This window comes from Motacilla alba, chromosome 10 (genome assembly GCF_015832195.1).
Source record: "Motacilla alba alba isolate MOTALB_02 chromosome 10, Motacilla_alba_V1.0_pri, whole genome shotgun sequence".
Classification (NCBI taxonomy): domain Eukaryota; kingdom Metazoa; phylum Chordata; class Aves; order Passeriformes; family Motacillidae; genus Motacilla; species Motacilla alba.
The window spans coordinates 7,523,482-7,539,209 of NC_052025.1; the positions used below are offsets into that span (position 1 = coordinate 7,523,482).

General features: G+C 40.2%; 1 protein-coding gene across 2 annotated transcripts in view; it reads right to left on the bottom strand.

Annotated features, from left to right (window-relative positions):
- The window catches only part of TEX9 (testis expressed 9), an 18,870-nt gene extending 4,335 nt beyond the window's left edge, over positions 1-14,535 (bottom strand). Inside the window, exons 1-8 of one of the 2 annotated variants that reach the window (XM_038147321.1) lie at positions 14,356-14,535; positions 14,189-14,274; positions 13,299-13,362; positions 12,068-12,138; positions 8,419-8,467; positions 7,357-7,442; positions 5,706-5,884; positions 1,840-1,922 (exon numbers count right to left, since the gene is read on the bottom strand). In XM_038147321.1, coding sequence (XP_038003249.1) covers positions 1,840-1,922; positions 5,706-5,884; positions 7,357-7,442; positions 8,419-8,467; positions 12,068-12,138; positions 13,299-13,362; positions 14,189-14,274; positions 14,356-14,400 — 663 coding nt within the window. In that variant the 5' untranslated portion in view covers positions 14,401-14,535. Of the gene's footprint in view, positions 1-1,839; positions 1,923-5,705; positions 5,885-7,356; positions 7,443-8,418; positions 8,468-12,067; positions 12,139-13,298; positions 13,363-14,023; positions 14,275-14,355 lie in introns of both variants that reach the window. The other variant, XM_038147322.1, reaches the window with a different exon arrangement.
- Between the last annotated feature and the right edge of the window lie 1,193 nt (positions 14,536-15,728).

The following is a 15,728-nucleotide window of genomic DNA, read 5'->3' on the forward strand; positions in this document are numbered from 1 at the left end:
ATGATCCAGGATACATCAACTATTCAAATTTAAGATTCTCTTAACATGAAGTGAGTCCCGTCTTAGATTCATGACCTACTGGCAATTACATCCCACATTAAGCATTATAATTCAAGGCATTTTTCTTTTATAACCTTTCAAACACTGTAAGTGAATATTAATGTAGATTGTTTCAGAGACACATTATGCCCTGCTTTTCTTTAAGCAAAAGAAACCAAGGCACATACAGAAATGGAATTTCTGTGGAAAGTCTCTCTCTGTTCTCTCAGTCCCTTGGAATACAAGCTTCCCACCTGGGAAATCTGTATGCTTTATCCTAAGCTTCTCATGACTTCATGCACCTCAGAAACTCCCACCTCTTTAAATTTAAACAGATTTACTGCTTCCTTATAACAATTGGACTGTGAATTGGAACCACACCCAGAATCTATCTCAAGGCTTTGCCAAAATGAAATTTCTGCGACCTTCTGAATGTCATAGTTATTTTCACACCGGAGGAACTAGAACCCAAAATGATAAATTTACATACAATGTGCTAAGGGAGCAGGATTAGAAAAAGTACAAGGTTGTCTTCTGTCATCTGCTACAGTAACAAATTTCTGTCATGATTTTGGCTTGGAATGATGAAGTTCAATAGCTACTGACAAAATTATATTTGATTTGAAAATTACTTTAAAATCTAATGTACCAACTTTCTTCTGATCACAGCATAGAAGTATTGAAATACAGAAGCACCTGTGTTGATAAAGTACAGATATAAAATATCAAAATCTAATTACTCCTAAAAATTTTGTTTGTGTACTTATCTCAAAAAATCCGTTTACTATCATCCTGCTCCTTAACACTAAATTAAAAGCTTGTAAGAAAACACATGGGTGTGTTGTATGTTCTTAATGTCATCATCACTTTTGGGTCTGGGGAATAGGTGGAAAAAAGCATTCTAAAGTTAGGAGACCACAAATAAAAATAGTGCAGTTATGTAAAATGGTAAGTTAGTTCAAAAACCTTCCTTGATTACAAATACATGAATAAGAAGTGATCTCTCTGGCAGACAGGTATGAACTACTTAAGTTTTTACAGTTCAGGAGCTGTTTGAGCATCACTTTAAAATATGCTGCCAGACAGTGCAGATCATAAAACTCACTTGTACATTCTAACAGTGAGTATCAGTGTAGCTTCACCATGCCTTAAGTTCAGGCTGATCTGCTCAAGTATGTAATTCCAAATACAATGTCCTCTGCATCAGTTGTACTCTTGAGAACAGAGAAAGCCTAATTTCCGTTTTGATTACAATATTCTACTTAAAATGGAAGCTCTTTCCACACTTTAATCCACTGATGACACCAAAAGCACCTGACTGTATTTCTCAAGATTTTCTATTTCTCAAGCTGGTCTATTTCTCATTCTACCCGAAACATCCATCTCATCCCAGCAGCCAACTCTGGGCATCACTCCCCTTCTCTCTGTACTCCACCATCTGCATTTCACCACTGCTGTTTCTTCTCCTTTTTCTCAGGCTCTGCTCTCCTTCCCAGCAGGAAGGAGATGGTTTGAGACTTTGCAGAACCACAGTGGCCCTACAGCTGGGGCATGTCTTCGTTGCCAGTAGTTCTCTCCTGCCCCAAATTACTTTCCATTAAATGCATTTTGAAAGCCTTTAGCCCAAGATCACACTTATACAGAAATTACCACCCCTAACTCTAAATTTGTACAGTATTTAAAAAAAATAGAATGTTAACTCTTAATACTTGAAACAGAAAAGTTGAGAGAATTCTGCCTTGGGATTATTTGTTAAAGAGGAACCTATTCTATTTCTAGATTAAAAAATTAATCCCTTACCTTTTTCCTGCATTCAAACACTATATTTGCCAGGTCTTCCTGCATCACACGTAACTTTGCCTTAAGCAATCTGATTTGAGCTTCTGTGAACATAAGTTACATTTAATATACACAAGTACTCATTATTCAATGCAGACAAGAATCAAGACTGATGCAAGAACTCACTTTCATCTTCTTGTGTTTAAAACCACATGATATTGTTTATAATTATTGAAGAGAAATAGGCAAATAAAAACTCAGATTTCTAAAAAAGCGTTTGCAGGTTTCTCATTCTTTGGCAAAGCTTTGTATAGATTTTTTCCTTTTAATGACTGAACTTGACATCTTTAAATTGTAAAAGTCTCATAATGCTCAACATTGAAACTTACTGAAATCTTGCATCATACTATGCTGTACCTGGCAGCACTTATTGAGTTTGAAGTCAACAAAACTATATTGTAGGCCATGTCTACATTGCTGGAGCTACAACTTCTCTAGTTACAGCCAAAATAATTTTAAACTGTGTACAACAAAGAATTTGATGTGGCTGCAAACCCCTCCTAACAGGTAAATATCCCTCTCACACAGTACTCTATGCTTTTTAAAAGTACACTGCTAACATTCTTCAACTAATAGTTTAAAATTAAATCCATGTAATCAGGTGTTTTTTCCAAATGAAATACTGCCTTGCTCTTGGACAGCTAAGAAATGGACTGGCATGACAAAACAAGCTGTGTGGGAACAGTATTCTCATACTTCCTATTCCCCAGATCATTCACAAGGAACTTCTTCTGGACTTCCACAAGCATCAAGCACGGTAACAGTCTGAGGATCAAGCTGACTAACACAGGAATGACCATTATTCCCAGTAGTTACAAGAGGAAAAGAACGTGAAGGATAAAGACCTAGAGCTAAGAGTGGAGAAATGGATGGGTACACGTGTTCATTTGGTGTAACAGGAATTTGTTTAATTTCACTCATCTTCCCCATCAATTGCAGCTTAAGCTCTAACTCTGCAGAGGCCAATAACAAGTACAGTTTAGGAAAACACCGTGAAAAAATAAGATACAGGCTTTTATTCCTCCTGTTACATCCTTGCTAGCTTCTGGTAACTAATGGCTATCAAGATGGAGACCATAATGAAACCTTCATGTTTAATCCCCTTTCAGGTACCTCTATACTATTAATTTATTTTATTTTCTTCATGAAACATATTGTAGTTTGGCATTTACCACATCCTGTGGCAATGAGCTGGCTAATTTAATTATGCTTTATGTGAAAGAGAAACACTTGGTGTAGCTTACTTTAAATCCAATTTAATGTGGCATTTACTTGTGTTTGCATTAGAGAAAGACAGCTTTCCCTTTTACCATTACTGTTTTCATTTAAAAACTTTCATATTGCCTTTGTTTTGTTTTCAAACTGAAGATTCAAATTCAAGCTCTTCCACACTTCTCATTGCACTGTACACTCTGAACATGTGTTTTTGCTCGTTCTACATCCTAGATTTGAGATGGGGTGGACAGAACTGTGCCATTCTCAAGATGGGGTAGCATCAATTATATAACAGCATTATGGCAACAGTATAATATTCTGCTTTCTACTATCTTCTGAAGGATTTCTAAAAATTCATTGCCTTTTCCACTGTGAACAGGCAGTTAAGTTTATGCTTTTGGAGATTATTTAGTTATCACTAATTAAGGTAAGTCCAGCTCAGTAGTAGATGTGACTGGAGTTGTGTAGTAGGTGGGATTGGAAAGGTGTGTTTTCTCTCAGTGTTACTCTGCTCTCTTTAACACAGGATATAAACTTGTGTTCCACCACCTTACTCAGTACTGAGAGATTCTTTTGCAAAACTTCATCAGTCTTAACTACCTATTGTTACATAGACACATTTCTTTACCAGCTATCAATGTAAGCTTTGTGACAGATTCCTCTAGGGCTATACCTGTAAAAACTGGTTCTTTTTACCATTTTGTTTCCTCTTTTACTCATCTATTAGTCCACAGACAGCTTCTGTCTTATTCAGCTGCGTGCCATTAAGAGCACTCAGCAGTAAAACCTGTGAAAATTCAAGTACACAACTAGAACTGGATCAGTCTTGGGAGGTGCCCATGATCCAAATAATCTGAATTCTGACAAGGGGTAAAAATAATTAAACAATTAGCTTCCTAACTGGTCAATTTTAATCACCTGATGAGGCTGATAAGGGGGAGTATCACTTCATAGGCTGGTCTTAGGTTATAAAGTAACCAATGATTTAGGGACTGGTAAACAAGAAAAGGACATCTGAGAGACTCTGATACCCTACAAGAAAGAACAGATTTCTTGAATTCTTGAGATAAGATGAAGATTAACATGAAGTGCAACAATATATTCAGGTGTTTCATTCCTATGTGTAAGGGTATATTAGATTAAAATAGAGCTTCATGTTCAGCCTTCTTTATGTCTCTGTGCTTCTATCATTGCTGGTTACTGCAGAGTTGAATTATAATCCCCCCCAAAACAGTCCCAGACTAAAATAATGTCTAAGCTACTGTGTTGGCAGCACTGTGGCAACCTGTGATCCTGAAATAAAGACAGGGAACCCAATTCCAAGAATAGTGCTGCAAGAAGCTCAAGGAAAGGACAGTACTATGGAATCGTACCAGCACATTGGCCTAAATAGCTGGGCACAGGCACACAGGCCTAAGGAATCCATTATGGAGACTCCCACTGAGCCCTCTCTGTAACAGGGCCTGCTTAATACCTGTGCTTTCTTCCTTGTGAACACCCTAACTGTTCTGAGAGTCTGACACCGCTGGAATGCTCTGCAAAAGCTTATTTACCACATTAGGGAGGCATTCAGAGTGTTCCAAACAGTCAATATCAAATTCAAAATGCAAAAATCAACCCAGAGGATTTTTATTTCATCATTAAAGTTACAGAAACAATCCTCAATACTCCAATACATGCCCTTGGTCCCTGATTACAAAGCACCAGTAATAACTCTTCTTGAGTTGCCTTGAATTGATTTGGTAGAAGTTTCGAATGCAAGCCAAAACAATTTCTTTTTGCTTCAGGAAGAAAACTATAAAAAAGTTATCTGAAGATCTGTTATGGGAGACTTGGTAACAGAAGATGTGCATAGAATTACATGAGGTTAGAAACCAAGCTATTTCTGTGTTGGCATGCCTGTTGACATCAAGCTGTTAGATTAAAAGGAGAGAGCTCAAGCACTTTCAGCTGCTGGGGTGAATCTCTGACTTCATGCTCCCTTCAGCATTGTAAGGAACTACACAAACTCACTTTTATCACACCAGAGCCAAAAAGACAGATGTGTGTCATGCCTTTAGCCTTGCTGGCAAATGCTGCAATCCCTTCCCTGCTCTGTTTCTAGGACAGACATAAACACACCATTTGCAGTGGGAAAATATCTGGAGGATTCTAATTCAAGCACTGTAGCTGAAACATTACCTTGTTTCAGCCACTTACTGAGATCCACAGCACTGGTCTGAGGAAAGGCTTTTGCCTCCAAAGGCAGACTGTGCAAAGACTGAAGCTCATCTTTTTGGAAATACAAGCTTAGCATCCTGTACTTCTGTTTTCCCAGTGAAATGAATCAAATGTTATGCACTTATTCAACATATGTAACCATCCAAATATTTCCCTACAGAGGTGGAAAGGAAGATAAAAATTCACTTTTCCACATAATCAGTCATATGTGAACTGATCTTCCTCTAGGCCTCTGTAGAGAAGAAAAACTTCTTTCCCTTTTCCTTTAGGTTAAGTGCTATAGCATTTTCCCTGTAATTTTTACAGAAACTCCTTTTTTCTCTCCCCAGGAAAACCCATTTCTAACAGTCATGAAGCAAGAATAAACGTACTAACCATGGAAGGCAACTTACCTGCTCCCATTTCATTTCCAACCTTTGGAAAAATATCATCATCTTGACAGTCTGGTAAGACTCCTTTCTTTAGTCTTTCTTCAACTTTGCTAATTGTTTTTGTTAAAGAAAAACCTATGCAATCTTCCAGTACTGCAACACCATCAGCACTTTGTACTTCCACATTTCTTATTTTTGAACTAAAAAAAATGAAAACCCTAGATTTTAAATTTATAATACATCATATTTTTGTAAAATATTTTTAGTATTTGCTATTTTTAAGAGTGTAGAGTTATTTACCTGCATTTAATGCAATTTCATTACCTGCATTCATACGAAAGATGCATCAATGGCAATTTCTCATTTGCTTTCTGTAAGATACCTTCCCCATATTCCATATAAATAATTACATGATTTTACACACTCTCTAAGGCAGAGAAACCACTACCATTTTCAACTGAGAAAATTCTGGCATGGTCTTCTCACCTAACAAATCCATAATTAAATCACAGTGAAGCAAAGAAAGAAAGGAATGTTCTATTGGCTTTGGCTACTGTCCTGGGTGATCCTCTATCTTCTGTTGTCATTTCTGCTCTTTCCACTCCCTGACACATTATCTTGTAGAACTCTGTTGCCCCTGGCTGTACTCCTACCTTATGACAATTTCTGCATCATTATTCAGCCTAGGAAACCTCAGAAGCTAGCTGTATATCAACATTTTCATCAAACCACAATGCAGGGTAACACATCACCTACACAGGGCATCTCCTCAGCTTTCTCCTATAGAAAGGTGATCTCAGTTCTCACAGGATCTGAAACTTCTAAGTTCTTATTCCAGTCTCCAAACTCCTCCTAGCTCTTAACTTTCTCCCACAACTTTTGGGCTGCCCCACAGGCTCTGTATCAGCACTATCCCACTTCCAAACCTCACTAGGAGGTGCCAGCATAACAACCTCCCCTGAAATGCCCAAGGGAGGTCAGAAGCATCTGTCCAGGGATTTCCAACTCCTGTAAGACAGCCTCAGCCTGTCAGTTCCATGTCCTGCTAGCTTGCAGACAATTTTCATCCTATTTTGGTATTATGCCATAATTCATGGCTGTTTTAATTTGCTCCCAGGCTCTTATGCATTTCTTGACTCTTCTCTCTTTGTCCAGATCTCCATTTCTTGGTTTTACAACCTTGAATTTGCTACCTCCAGAGCTGAAGCTTCTCAGCCGGGAGCCCCTGGAAGCTGTGTTGTATTACTGAGCCTCTTGTCCTGCGAGCCCAACACTCACTACAACAGAGGCCCTTCAAGGCCTCATGATCCCCAGCACCAGTCTGATCACAAATCAGGCTGCAGCACCCAAGTGTGCTGGCCCAGGCTGCCTCAGGTGCTCCATTCTTGCTCACTGGGCCTCCTTTCACTGAAGGAGTTTACAGAATTCAGCTGCCAGCCTTGAGCAGTGTTAAAGCAGAAAGCAACTGTTTCATTGCTGCAACATTCATCACATATGTTCACTGATAATTTTTGGTGCAAGTAAACAGAGATAGCCACCTGGTGGAGCTGATTGAGGAAGTTTGATACATTTATTTGTATAAATATAAAAGCATAGATCCATAAAATGACTTGATAGAGAAATATAGCAACTAAAAGATTTCATGACAAACCAAATGAGATGTTCAATATACCTTGAAGTAGTTCTTTTTCCCTTACTTGCAGAGTATGGTCTGTTCTGAGCTGTAGGCACAGAAGGAAATTTCTTCTTGTTTTCTACCTAAAGGTTTTTAAAAATTAATGGGGTATTATTATTATTATTACTTAAATATTTTTTTCTCTAGTTTTTTCATGGGTTTTTTTTTCTTCTTCATATATCTATACTAAAGGAAGTTTTCAAAGTATGCTTTTCAAACTTTCCAAATGACTTCTCAATTTTATTTGCACTCATCTTTAGCTTGCAACTTTTATGTCTCTACGCCCTAACTGTAATACACCCAATAGTCATTGGCTCATGGGAGCTTTTCCACATATACTTAAAATAAATCTATGCACAAGCAAAGCTCTGAGCTTTTATCAAGGTATTAATTGCTGGACTGTCATCATACCTTCAAAAATATGGTATTTTATGCATTGTTTTAATCTTACAAAGTCCCCACTGAAGGAAGATTTAACAATATTTCTGTTACTTTCACACAAATATTCTAAAAAAAATTAGAGGGTTTCTACTCTATTCTGATAAATAACTGAAGATTGTATTTTAGAAGCTTCAGCTCACCTCATAAAAGTTTCAATATAGTTGTAGTTAGAGACTATTGGGATTGTTTATAATCTCATTTTTCCATTATATTTTCTAAATTCAGTTACCCTGAATACTTGTTTATTATCTAGACAGTTATTATTAGAAGACACTAGTACTGCCTTTAGTATTATAAAGGTGAGGGAGGGAAGAGAGCAAGAAACTAATTATGTTCTAATATTTTTCACTTGGAATTCTTAATTTGATGTTCAAAACACTGAACCTTTCTCTCAATGCTGAAGAGAAAACAGAATACAAAAATTAAACATTAGGTGAGTCTACCTGACCACCAGTGGCACTGAGGAGCTCTGGTAACACTGTCCCTGTAGCACTGCTCTGGGCATCACTTCTCTTTGGCTTGGCACCCATGTAAGTCCCCAGTGTAGCCTCAAAACCAGGAGCCATTATATTTTTGAAATTATGCTAGAAAATAATTTAACCAGGATAGTTTTGGTACCTTTGCAAGTGAGTGCGTAAGAGATGAAACTTCGGGACAGAGTGGATCTCTGCAATAAAATAAAAAAAAAAAATCACTGATCTATAAAAATGTCACCACTTTGCAATTAAAATACAGGGCCCCTGTCAGAATCAGGAGAATAACATTTTATGGGTCTAGAATAAACACTATAGCTAAGGTGGCACCATGTAGTGAGTTCAAGCATAAATTCAGTCTTATCCACAGTCTGTCCAGTCTACCTCATTGCAACCCAAATCACTGGTGAGTCTGTGGTATTTAATACAACAGGACTCATGTACCAGAATCCTGATCTTGTCTCTTGGAATTCAGGCTGCTGGCTTGTTAGATCAATGATTCCCTGTAGCAGGGAGTAGTCAGCCAAGAAGCAGAGTTACAGCTTCCTCAGGACAATCCAGAACCAAAGACTGCCAGCAGCTCACTGGGTAACACCTACATGACATAAACCCCCTGAACTCATACAAACAAAGTGAGGATATAAGCAGCGTCCTCTACATCCTCCACCTGTCCCAGCAGGATCACACTGACTGTTCTCAGGTCAATTGACAGGGACTGTCAGAGGAATATGAAGTGGAGCAATTTATAAATTAAGCCTCATAGAATTTTCTCAGAAAGAAGTATTATAAATATGGTATCTATTTTACAGACAGGAAATAAAACCAAGAATAAAAAACCCCCCCAGCTTTCTTATCTGCTTGTTTGGCTGAAAACTGTGCTTCTTAGTAACTGAATTTCAGGTTAAGTGATTATTTTTCAAGTCTATTGAAATTAAGCAGAAAGTTTTAGCATGCTATGTATTATTCAGGTCAAATTCCTTGTCAGATAGATATACAGATATGTAGATATAATTTTGCTTTCAAAATGAGTTATGTGAATGTATATTATTCCAACGAAAGGCTATTTTTAAACTACACTTTATAAATTTTTTACTTCAATTAAAATGCTGGCTTATAAGAGATTTTGAATAAAATTTAGATTTCTGGCTCATCAATTCACTTAATTTTATCGCCAGGCTGATTTGAGCAAATGTTTAGATCTTGCCTTTATAAATTTCATAGACATTCATCAACAAGAATTATCTGCACAAAGCTCCGTATTTTATTAATCCAAAAAAACCCCCAACAACAAGAAAAAAACCAACACAAAAAACAACCTGGAGAAATCATCTGTGTGTGGCTGGCAACAGACTTCAAGAATAGGATGATTAGTTTTTGTCTATTTACCCCAGTTTCCTCAAGCTTCCTCCCTATTGGCTAGCTCTAGGAGCATGCAGAAGGTGAGGATTTGCTGCCACAGAAATAGCAGTTATACGTTATTCTGAAAAATATCAAAATGCAACACGCTCTATACTCGAGAAGACAATTCTGTTCTTTGCTCAATGGAGTAATTTGTTCCTACTGTATCCGCTGTCTTAGGGTCGCCTTAAAAAAAACCAAAACAAAACAAAAAAACCCAACCTCATTGCATCTCTCAAATTCTCCTAATGGTTCTTCCCCGCTGCCCACCCACAGCACCCATTTTGCCCGTCCCTGTGCAGCCGCGCGGCCGCACGCTCGGGGAGGAGGCGCGCCCGCAGCCCCGCGCCGCGCAGCCGGGCACGGGCGCGGGCACGGGCACGGGCACAGGCGCAGGCACAGGCGCAGGCACAGGCACGGGCGCGGGCACGGGCACGGGCGCGGGCGCTCCGCTGAGCCCCTGGGCGCGGCGCTGCCCATGCGCGGCCCTGCCCAGCGCCGCCGGCCGGGCCCCGGCTGCAGCGGAACGCGTAAACAACGGCTCATTGCAGCGCGCCCGCAGCGAGCTGCTTTGTTGCTAAGTAATTCAGATTTCCCCGCGGACTGTATGCTGCGAGTACTCCAGAACAAATTCATTTAAAATACACGTTGACTTGGAGAGTGACTTAAATATTTGTTGTCTTTTTTCTACTTTGCTTACTCATTTGTTTTTTTTCCTTTCAACTTATCATTTTTTTCCCCTTTCTTTGCTTCAATTCCTCCCTTCTTTCCAGTTGCTTTAGTGTTCATTCTCCTTAAATGAATCAACAGAAATTTTAACGAGATATTTCAAAAATAGCTCAAGTGCTTCCTTGAGATTTAAAGCCTATCTGCTTGCACAATTTAGAAAAGAATTTTTAATTAAATATTAAATACTTTGAACTAATCTAATTGAATGGCCTCAATGTTCACTCATGGATAATCAGTGTGCCTAATTCCTCGCACACATTTCTCATTTTTTTTCACGACAGCATGGGATTTCCAGTCTTCTCTCATATAAATGTTTACCAGGACACTATGCTTATCAGACTGTGGTTGTTTTAAGGTGTTTTAATTTATGTTGGTAAGCTGATACTCTGACATGCTAATTGCCCTTTTTGTTTCTTTTTTTTAAATTCTTCCAACGCTTCAATTTATTTCTAATGTGTACCATCAAAGCTAGTAATTCTCTTTGTGGGTCTGAATCTTCCAATCACATTACTTAATAAAGCAGCCCTAAAACTCAACTCCAGTTTGAAGTTCTTAAAAATTCTCTGTCTAATGTTCAAAATCCATCTAACAGAACAAAAACCTAAAGTGAGATCCAGAATTTGTTTAAAAAGTGTGATTATACTGAATGATAACACATTAAGTTTCTTGCCCCTCACTCCCTCAGCTATGGCTTTAAAATAGGTCAGGAATCATTTTACTTGCAGTAGCAAACTTTTGCTGGTAGTTAGGCTTCTATCACAGAAGCTGACTTGCTGTCACACCTTTTTGTGTACTGAAAACCCCTTTTATTTTCAGAAAAACTCCACGCCTTTGCTTCTATTCTACACAAAAGTAACTATTTGATCCTCCTTATCAGACCTTCATATACTCTACTTGAAAAGTTTCCCAACTGCAGCTTAACATTTGAAGCATTTTGTTGCCTGTTCCTGTTATCTTATCCAGATTAGCAGCATCATAAATTTAGGAACCTATAGATCAGATCCTTGATAAACTGTCTATTTGTCTTAAATTCACCCATTTCCCACACTACCAATACACAAACCCCCGAACAACTAAGGAAATAATAATGCCCCCGAATGACTAAGGGCATACAGCCCTGTCCCCACTCGGGAGCTGTGGGGTTTGGACACTCGGGCTGTGATCATCCAGGCCAAAGGCATGCAGGCCCCAGCACTGTAATGGTATCCACATTCCAGAGGGTGGCAGCTCAATGTTTGCCTGTCGTAGGGCTTTGTGTTTGTTTTCATCAGGCATTTCCTATCCCAGGAACATTTAGGCCAAGTCAAATGAGAGCCAGTATCTATTCCTTCACTTTGTCAGCTCAACTGTTAAAAACCATCCACTGCCAAATGCCTACTGTTTGGTATTGCAAAGAAACCTGTGACCTTACCTTGCTCTTTTACAAAGGTCAGCACTTTTTAATATCTTAGATAAAACATTCCAGCAAAATTAAGCCTTCCTTGAAATAACAAGGAACAACACTTGCTTAGGATCACTATTTTTTTTAATAACAGGAAAAAAATTGGACTCCACCAATGCAGTAAGCAACAAAGATATATAAAACAGGAGCATGATTAGGACACAAGGCATGCAGGATCAGTGTGAGGTTCCCCAGCAATTATACACAGTAGTTGTAAAGCACATACCTCTGTCTGTCATCTTCAGGTGACTTACTCTGCACTGAAACTGGCTGAGATAGTATCTTCTGTTGGCCTTTCTTCATTAAAAAAAAAGAAAAAAAAAGTATTTGATTTTGGGAGACTATAATCCATTAAAGATGAATTACCTATCTGTAAATTACAAATCACAGTAACTACTGTGACACAGTAACACAGTCTGCTAGGGAAAAGAATGGAAACTATAGTCTACTGTGGAAAACAACTTTTGAAACACAGGAAAAGATGTCTAAAAATGAAAATGCCGTTGCTGTTTTGTTGTTAAATGTATATCTGTGCAATCTGGCAGTGCCATGTGGTATATTAAGTACCCTAAGAATATTTCATCTTCTGCTATATTTAGAGAAGAAAAGAACAGTGGTTTTGTTGTTGCTGTTTTCTAAAGGAAAGAGACTAGATGCTATTTTGGCTGTTTCATCTGCTCCTGTTCAAATGCCAAGCATTTAGCCTCAGCTTGTCACTGCTCAAGAGAAGAATATGCCCATAAAATTGAAATTTCAACAGTAGGAAAAGTGCATACAAGAACAGCTTTAAAGAATACGTAGTAATTTGCTTTTTAAGCCTTGTTTATTTGAATGAGTGTACTTATAATGAATATTTCTAATATGCAGAACACCTTCTCCAAACTGTTTTCGGTATAAACTATATCTGCCCCAGTCCCTTTTTATTAATTTTTCCAACTTTCATATAAAGTGGTGACTCAATTTGGTTAAACAATAATACTGATAATAAACAGCAACTTTTTCTGTTTTGAGAAAGCTTCCTTCTTACTAAGTTCATGTTATCTATTTATGTTGCTATTCTTTCTATCTCTTTCAGCTTGAACAATGTAGATCATATTTCACTAGGAGGTTACTGTAACAGTATCTGGTTTTCAAATACTAATTTTTAGTATTTAAGGCATAAAACCACCTACAGATACTTTTCTTAAACAACTAAACAAGTTTTTAATGTGGTTCTAGGTATGTATCTGCACAAATGCTGTAGGCAGGTGTGTGACTACCTACCTGATGAAATTACATAGAAACTATTTTTTGATGTATTTTTAATACAAGTTTACAACTTCAAAAAGAAATAAATTAAAGCTTACCTTGCATTTGAAAGCAACGTGTTTTTAGTAGTCAAGGTGTAAATTTCTTTTGAAGCTCAACCCTGTGTGCATGTGGATCCAGACTAAATTACATAACAGTCTGCTACTCACCATTAGTTCTTCAGCCTGACGCACCAGTTTTTCTGTTTTGGCTTCTAATTCTGCATTCAGTCGCCTAAAAGAGTAAGAATTTTTTATCACTGAGTTTTTGAAAGATTTAAAAGGAATAAATGTGAGCGTGACAGTATTTTTGCCTGAACGAAGTGAAATTTTAATGATTCCTACAAAGGAATGCTGAAATACACTTCAAGGTATTAAAAAAATTATGTTTCAACAATTTCCTATGTTTCAGCCAAATGAATAGTAATAAAACACATATATCCATTAAACAGCACGGTTTAGACTATAACTGTGAGAGGTGAAGGATGTCTTTAGTTTTGGACATGCCATTTCTTAATACACATTGTATGTCTTTATTTCCTAGAGGTTTTCCATGTTTAGCACAATCCTTCCTTTCAGTATGCCCAGCAGCAGGAGTTGAGGAAGGACTCATGTAGGACTGCATTGCTTATCACGTATTTCAAGATGTGCTGCCACATGGATGTACAGGTTGTGGCAGTGAGGTGCTCCTGCGTGTTCTCACACTTGGTGACTGCCAGGGTATGAGATGTGGCTCTCTGTGCACCCTCCCCATTCACCGGGGCTGGGCACTAACACGTAACAGGGACACGGCGTCCGTTTAAAACCTTTCCAGCTTTTAAGCTGTTTTTAACAGGCTTAAGCTTTTATATAGTCGTAATTTAGAACTAAAGTCAATGTTCAAAGTGCAGAAGAACCTCATGTCCGGGCCTAGAGCCTGCCTGAGGCAGCGGTGTCCAGGGGCGTGGGCGCTCTCCCGCGGCCCCGGGCAGTGCCATCCGCCCTCTGCGGGGACTGGGCCGCGGCCCCCGGGCACAGGGGACCGGCTGTGCGCTGGTCCCGGCGGGGCAGGGCCTCCTTACTTGTACTGCTCTTCCTTGGCCAGCCATGCTCCGCTCAGCGCGCCGGGCCCCGCCAGCGCCTGGGGGCTGCCGGCCGCTCTCTGCACCTGCGGGGAGGATGCCATGGTGAGCGGGACGGGCTCGGCACGGCCCCGCCGCCCCGAGCCCAGCCCGAGCCGCCGCCTTACCCCGGGCAGGTCCCCGCCCCGCCGGGCCGCGCCGACCGCCGACATTTTGTCCGCGCCGAGGCCGCTGTGGCGTCGTCTTCGCCAGGGCAACCGGCGGCCGCCCGCCCTCGCTCCCGCCTCCCTCCTTCCCTCTCTCCTCCCCTCCGTCCGTGTCACGGCCCCAGCGACAGCCGCGGGGACCAGCCCGTGCGCAGGGAGCAGCTGGCAGTCGGCATGGCACTGGGCTGCCACGGGTTCAGGTGAGGGGCAGGTGAAAGGGTCTGAGGGGCAGTTACCATTGTTAGTGTAACAAATATTTATTACAGCCCTTCTGACCTTGCTACACTTTGTCCTGCCAGCGTCCCCTCATTTCAGTGCATTAAACTCCTGTTTGCGGCATGACTGTGCCATTCTCTGTACGGCTCTTTGGTGCTGCTATCCCTCTGCGTTTCCTATACACACATTTCTGTGACCGTCGCCTGGTTTTAGCCTTGCCCTCCCTCCACCATTTGTTTGAATCGCTCTATTATTTTTGTCCCTCACCCACCAACAGTTTGATTTTGCTGCATTTCTCTTTCCAATCACCCATGAGCCTGTTGCCACTCCTGTCTGTCACAAAGTGTGAGAGAGACAGAGCGGGTCAGATTGGAAGGAGCCACAGCAGGGTCATCTGGTCCACGCTCCCAGCTCAATCAGGGTCATCCCTGAGCACATGGCACAGGACTGCATCCAGATGGTTCTGGACTATCTCCAGGGAGGGAGACTCCATGCCCTCTCTGGGCAGCCTGTTCCAGTGCTCACAGTGGGTTCGAGTGCTCACAGCCTGTTCCAGTGCTCGCTCACTGTGCAGTAAAGAAGTTCTTCCTCAGTTCAGCTGGAACTTTCTGTGCCTCAGTTTCTGCCTGTGTCCTCGAGTCCCATTGCTCAGCCCCACCAAGCAGGTTGTGGATTACTTGCCCACTCACCTGTTCATTCACTCCCGTCTCCTTTCCCGACTTCCTGGCGGATTGTGCCCCTGCATGTGACAGCAGCCCAACTGTCCTGCACCAGGTATCTGTGGAGCAAGAATAATGTGGGTCTATCCTGAGTTATGTGGGCTGCATATTATTTTAATGAAGAGATTTGCACAAGGGAAATCAGAAGGGCTTCACTGGCTGGAAGTAGAAGGCCTGTGCTGAAGGATTTCTGCAGAAGTATTACTTGCAAGATAGAATAAATACTTGAAGATTTTGAGCATGGAGACAGGCAATGTAATGGGATAAATAAGGTGAAATGAAAGAGAGGACAAATATGATTAGTGAAAGGCAAAAAATAGAAATATCGATATAGAAAATGAAAGTGTTTAGCGCTAATGTTGATTCAAAAGTATTGGCACACAGAGGGAAAAGAGTGAG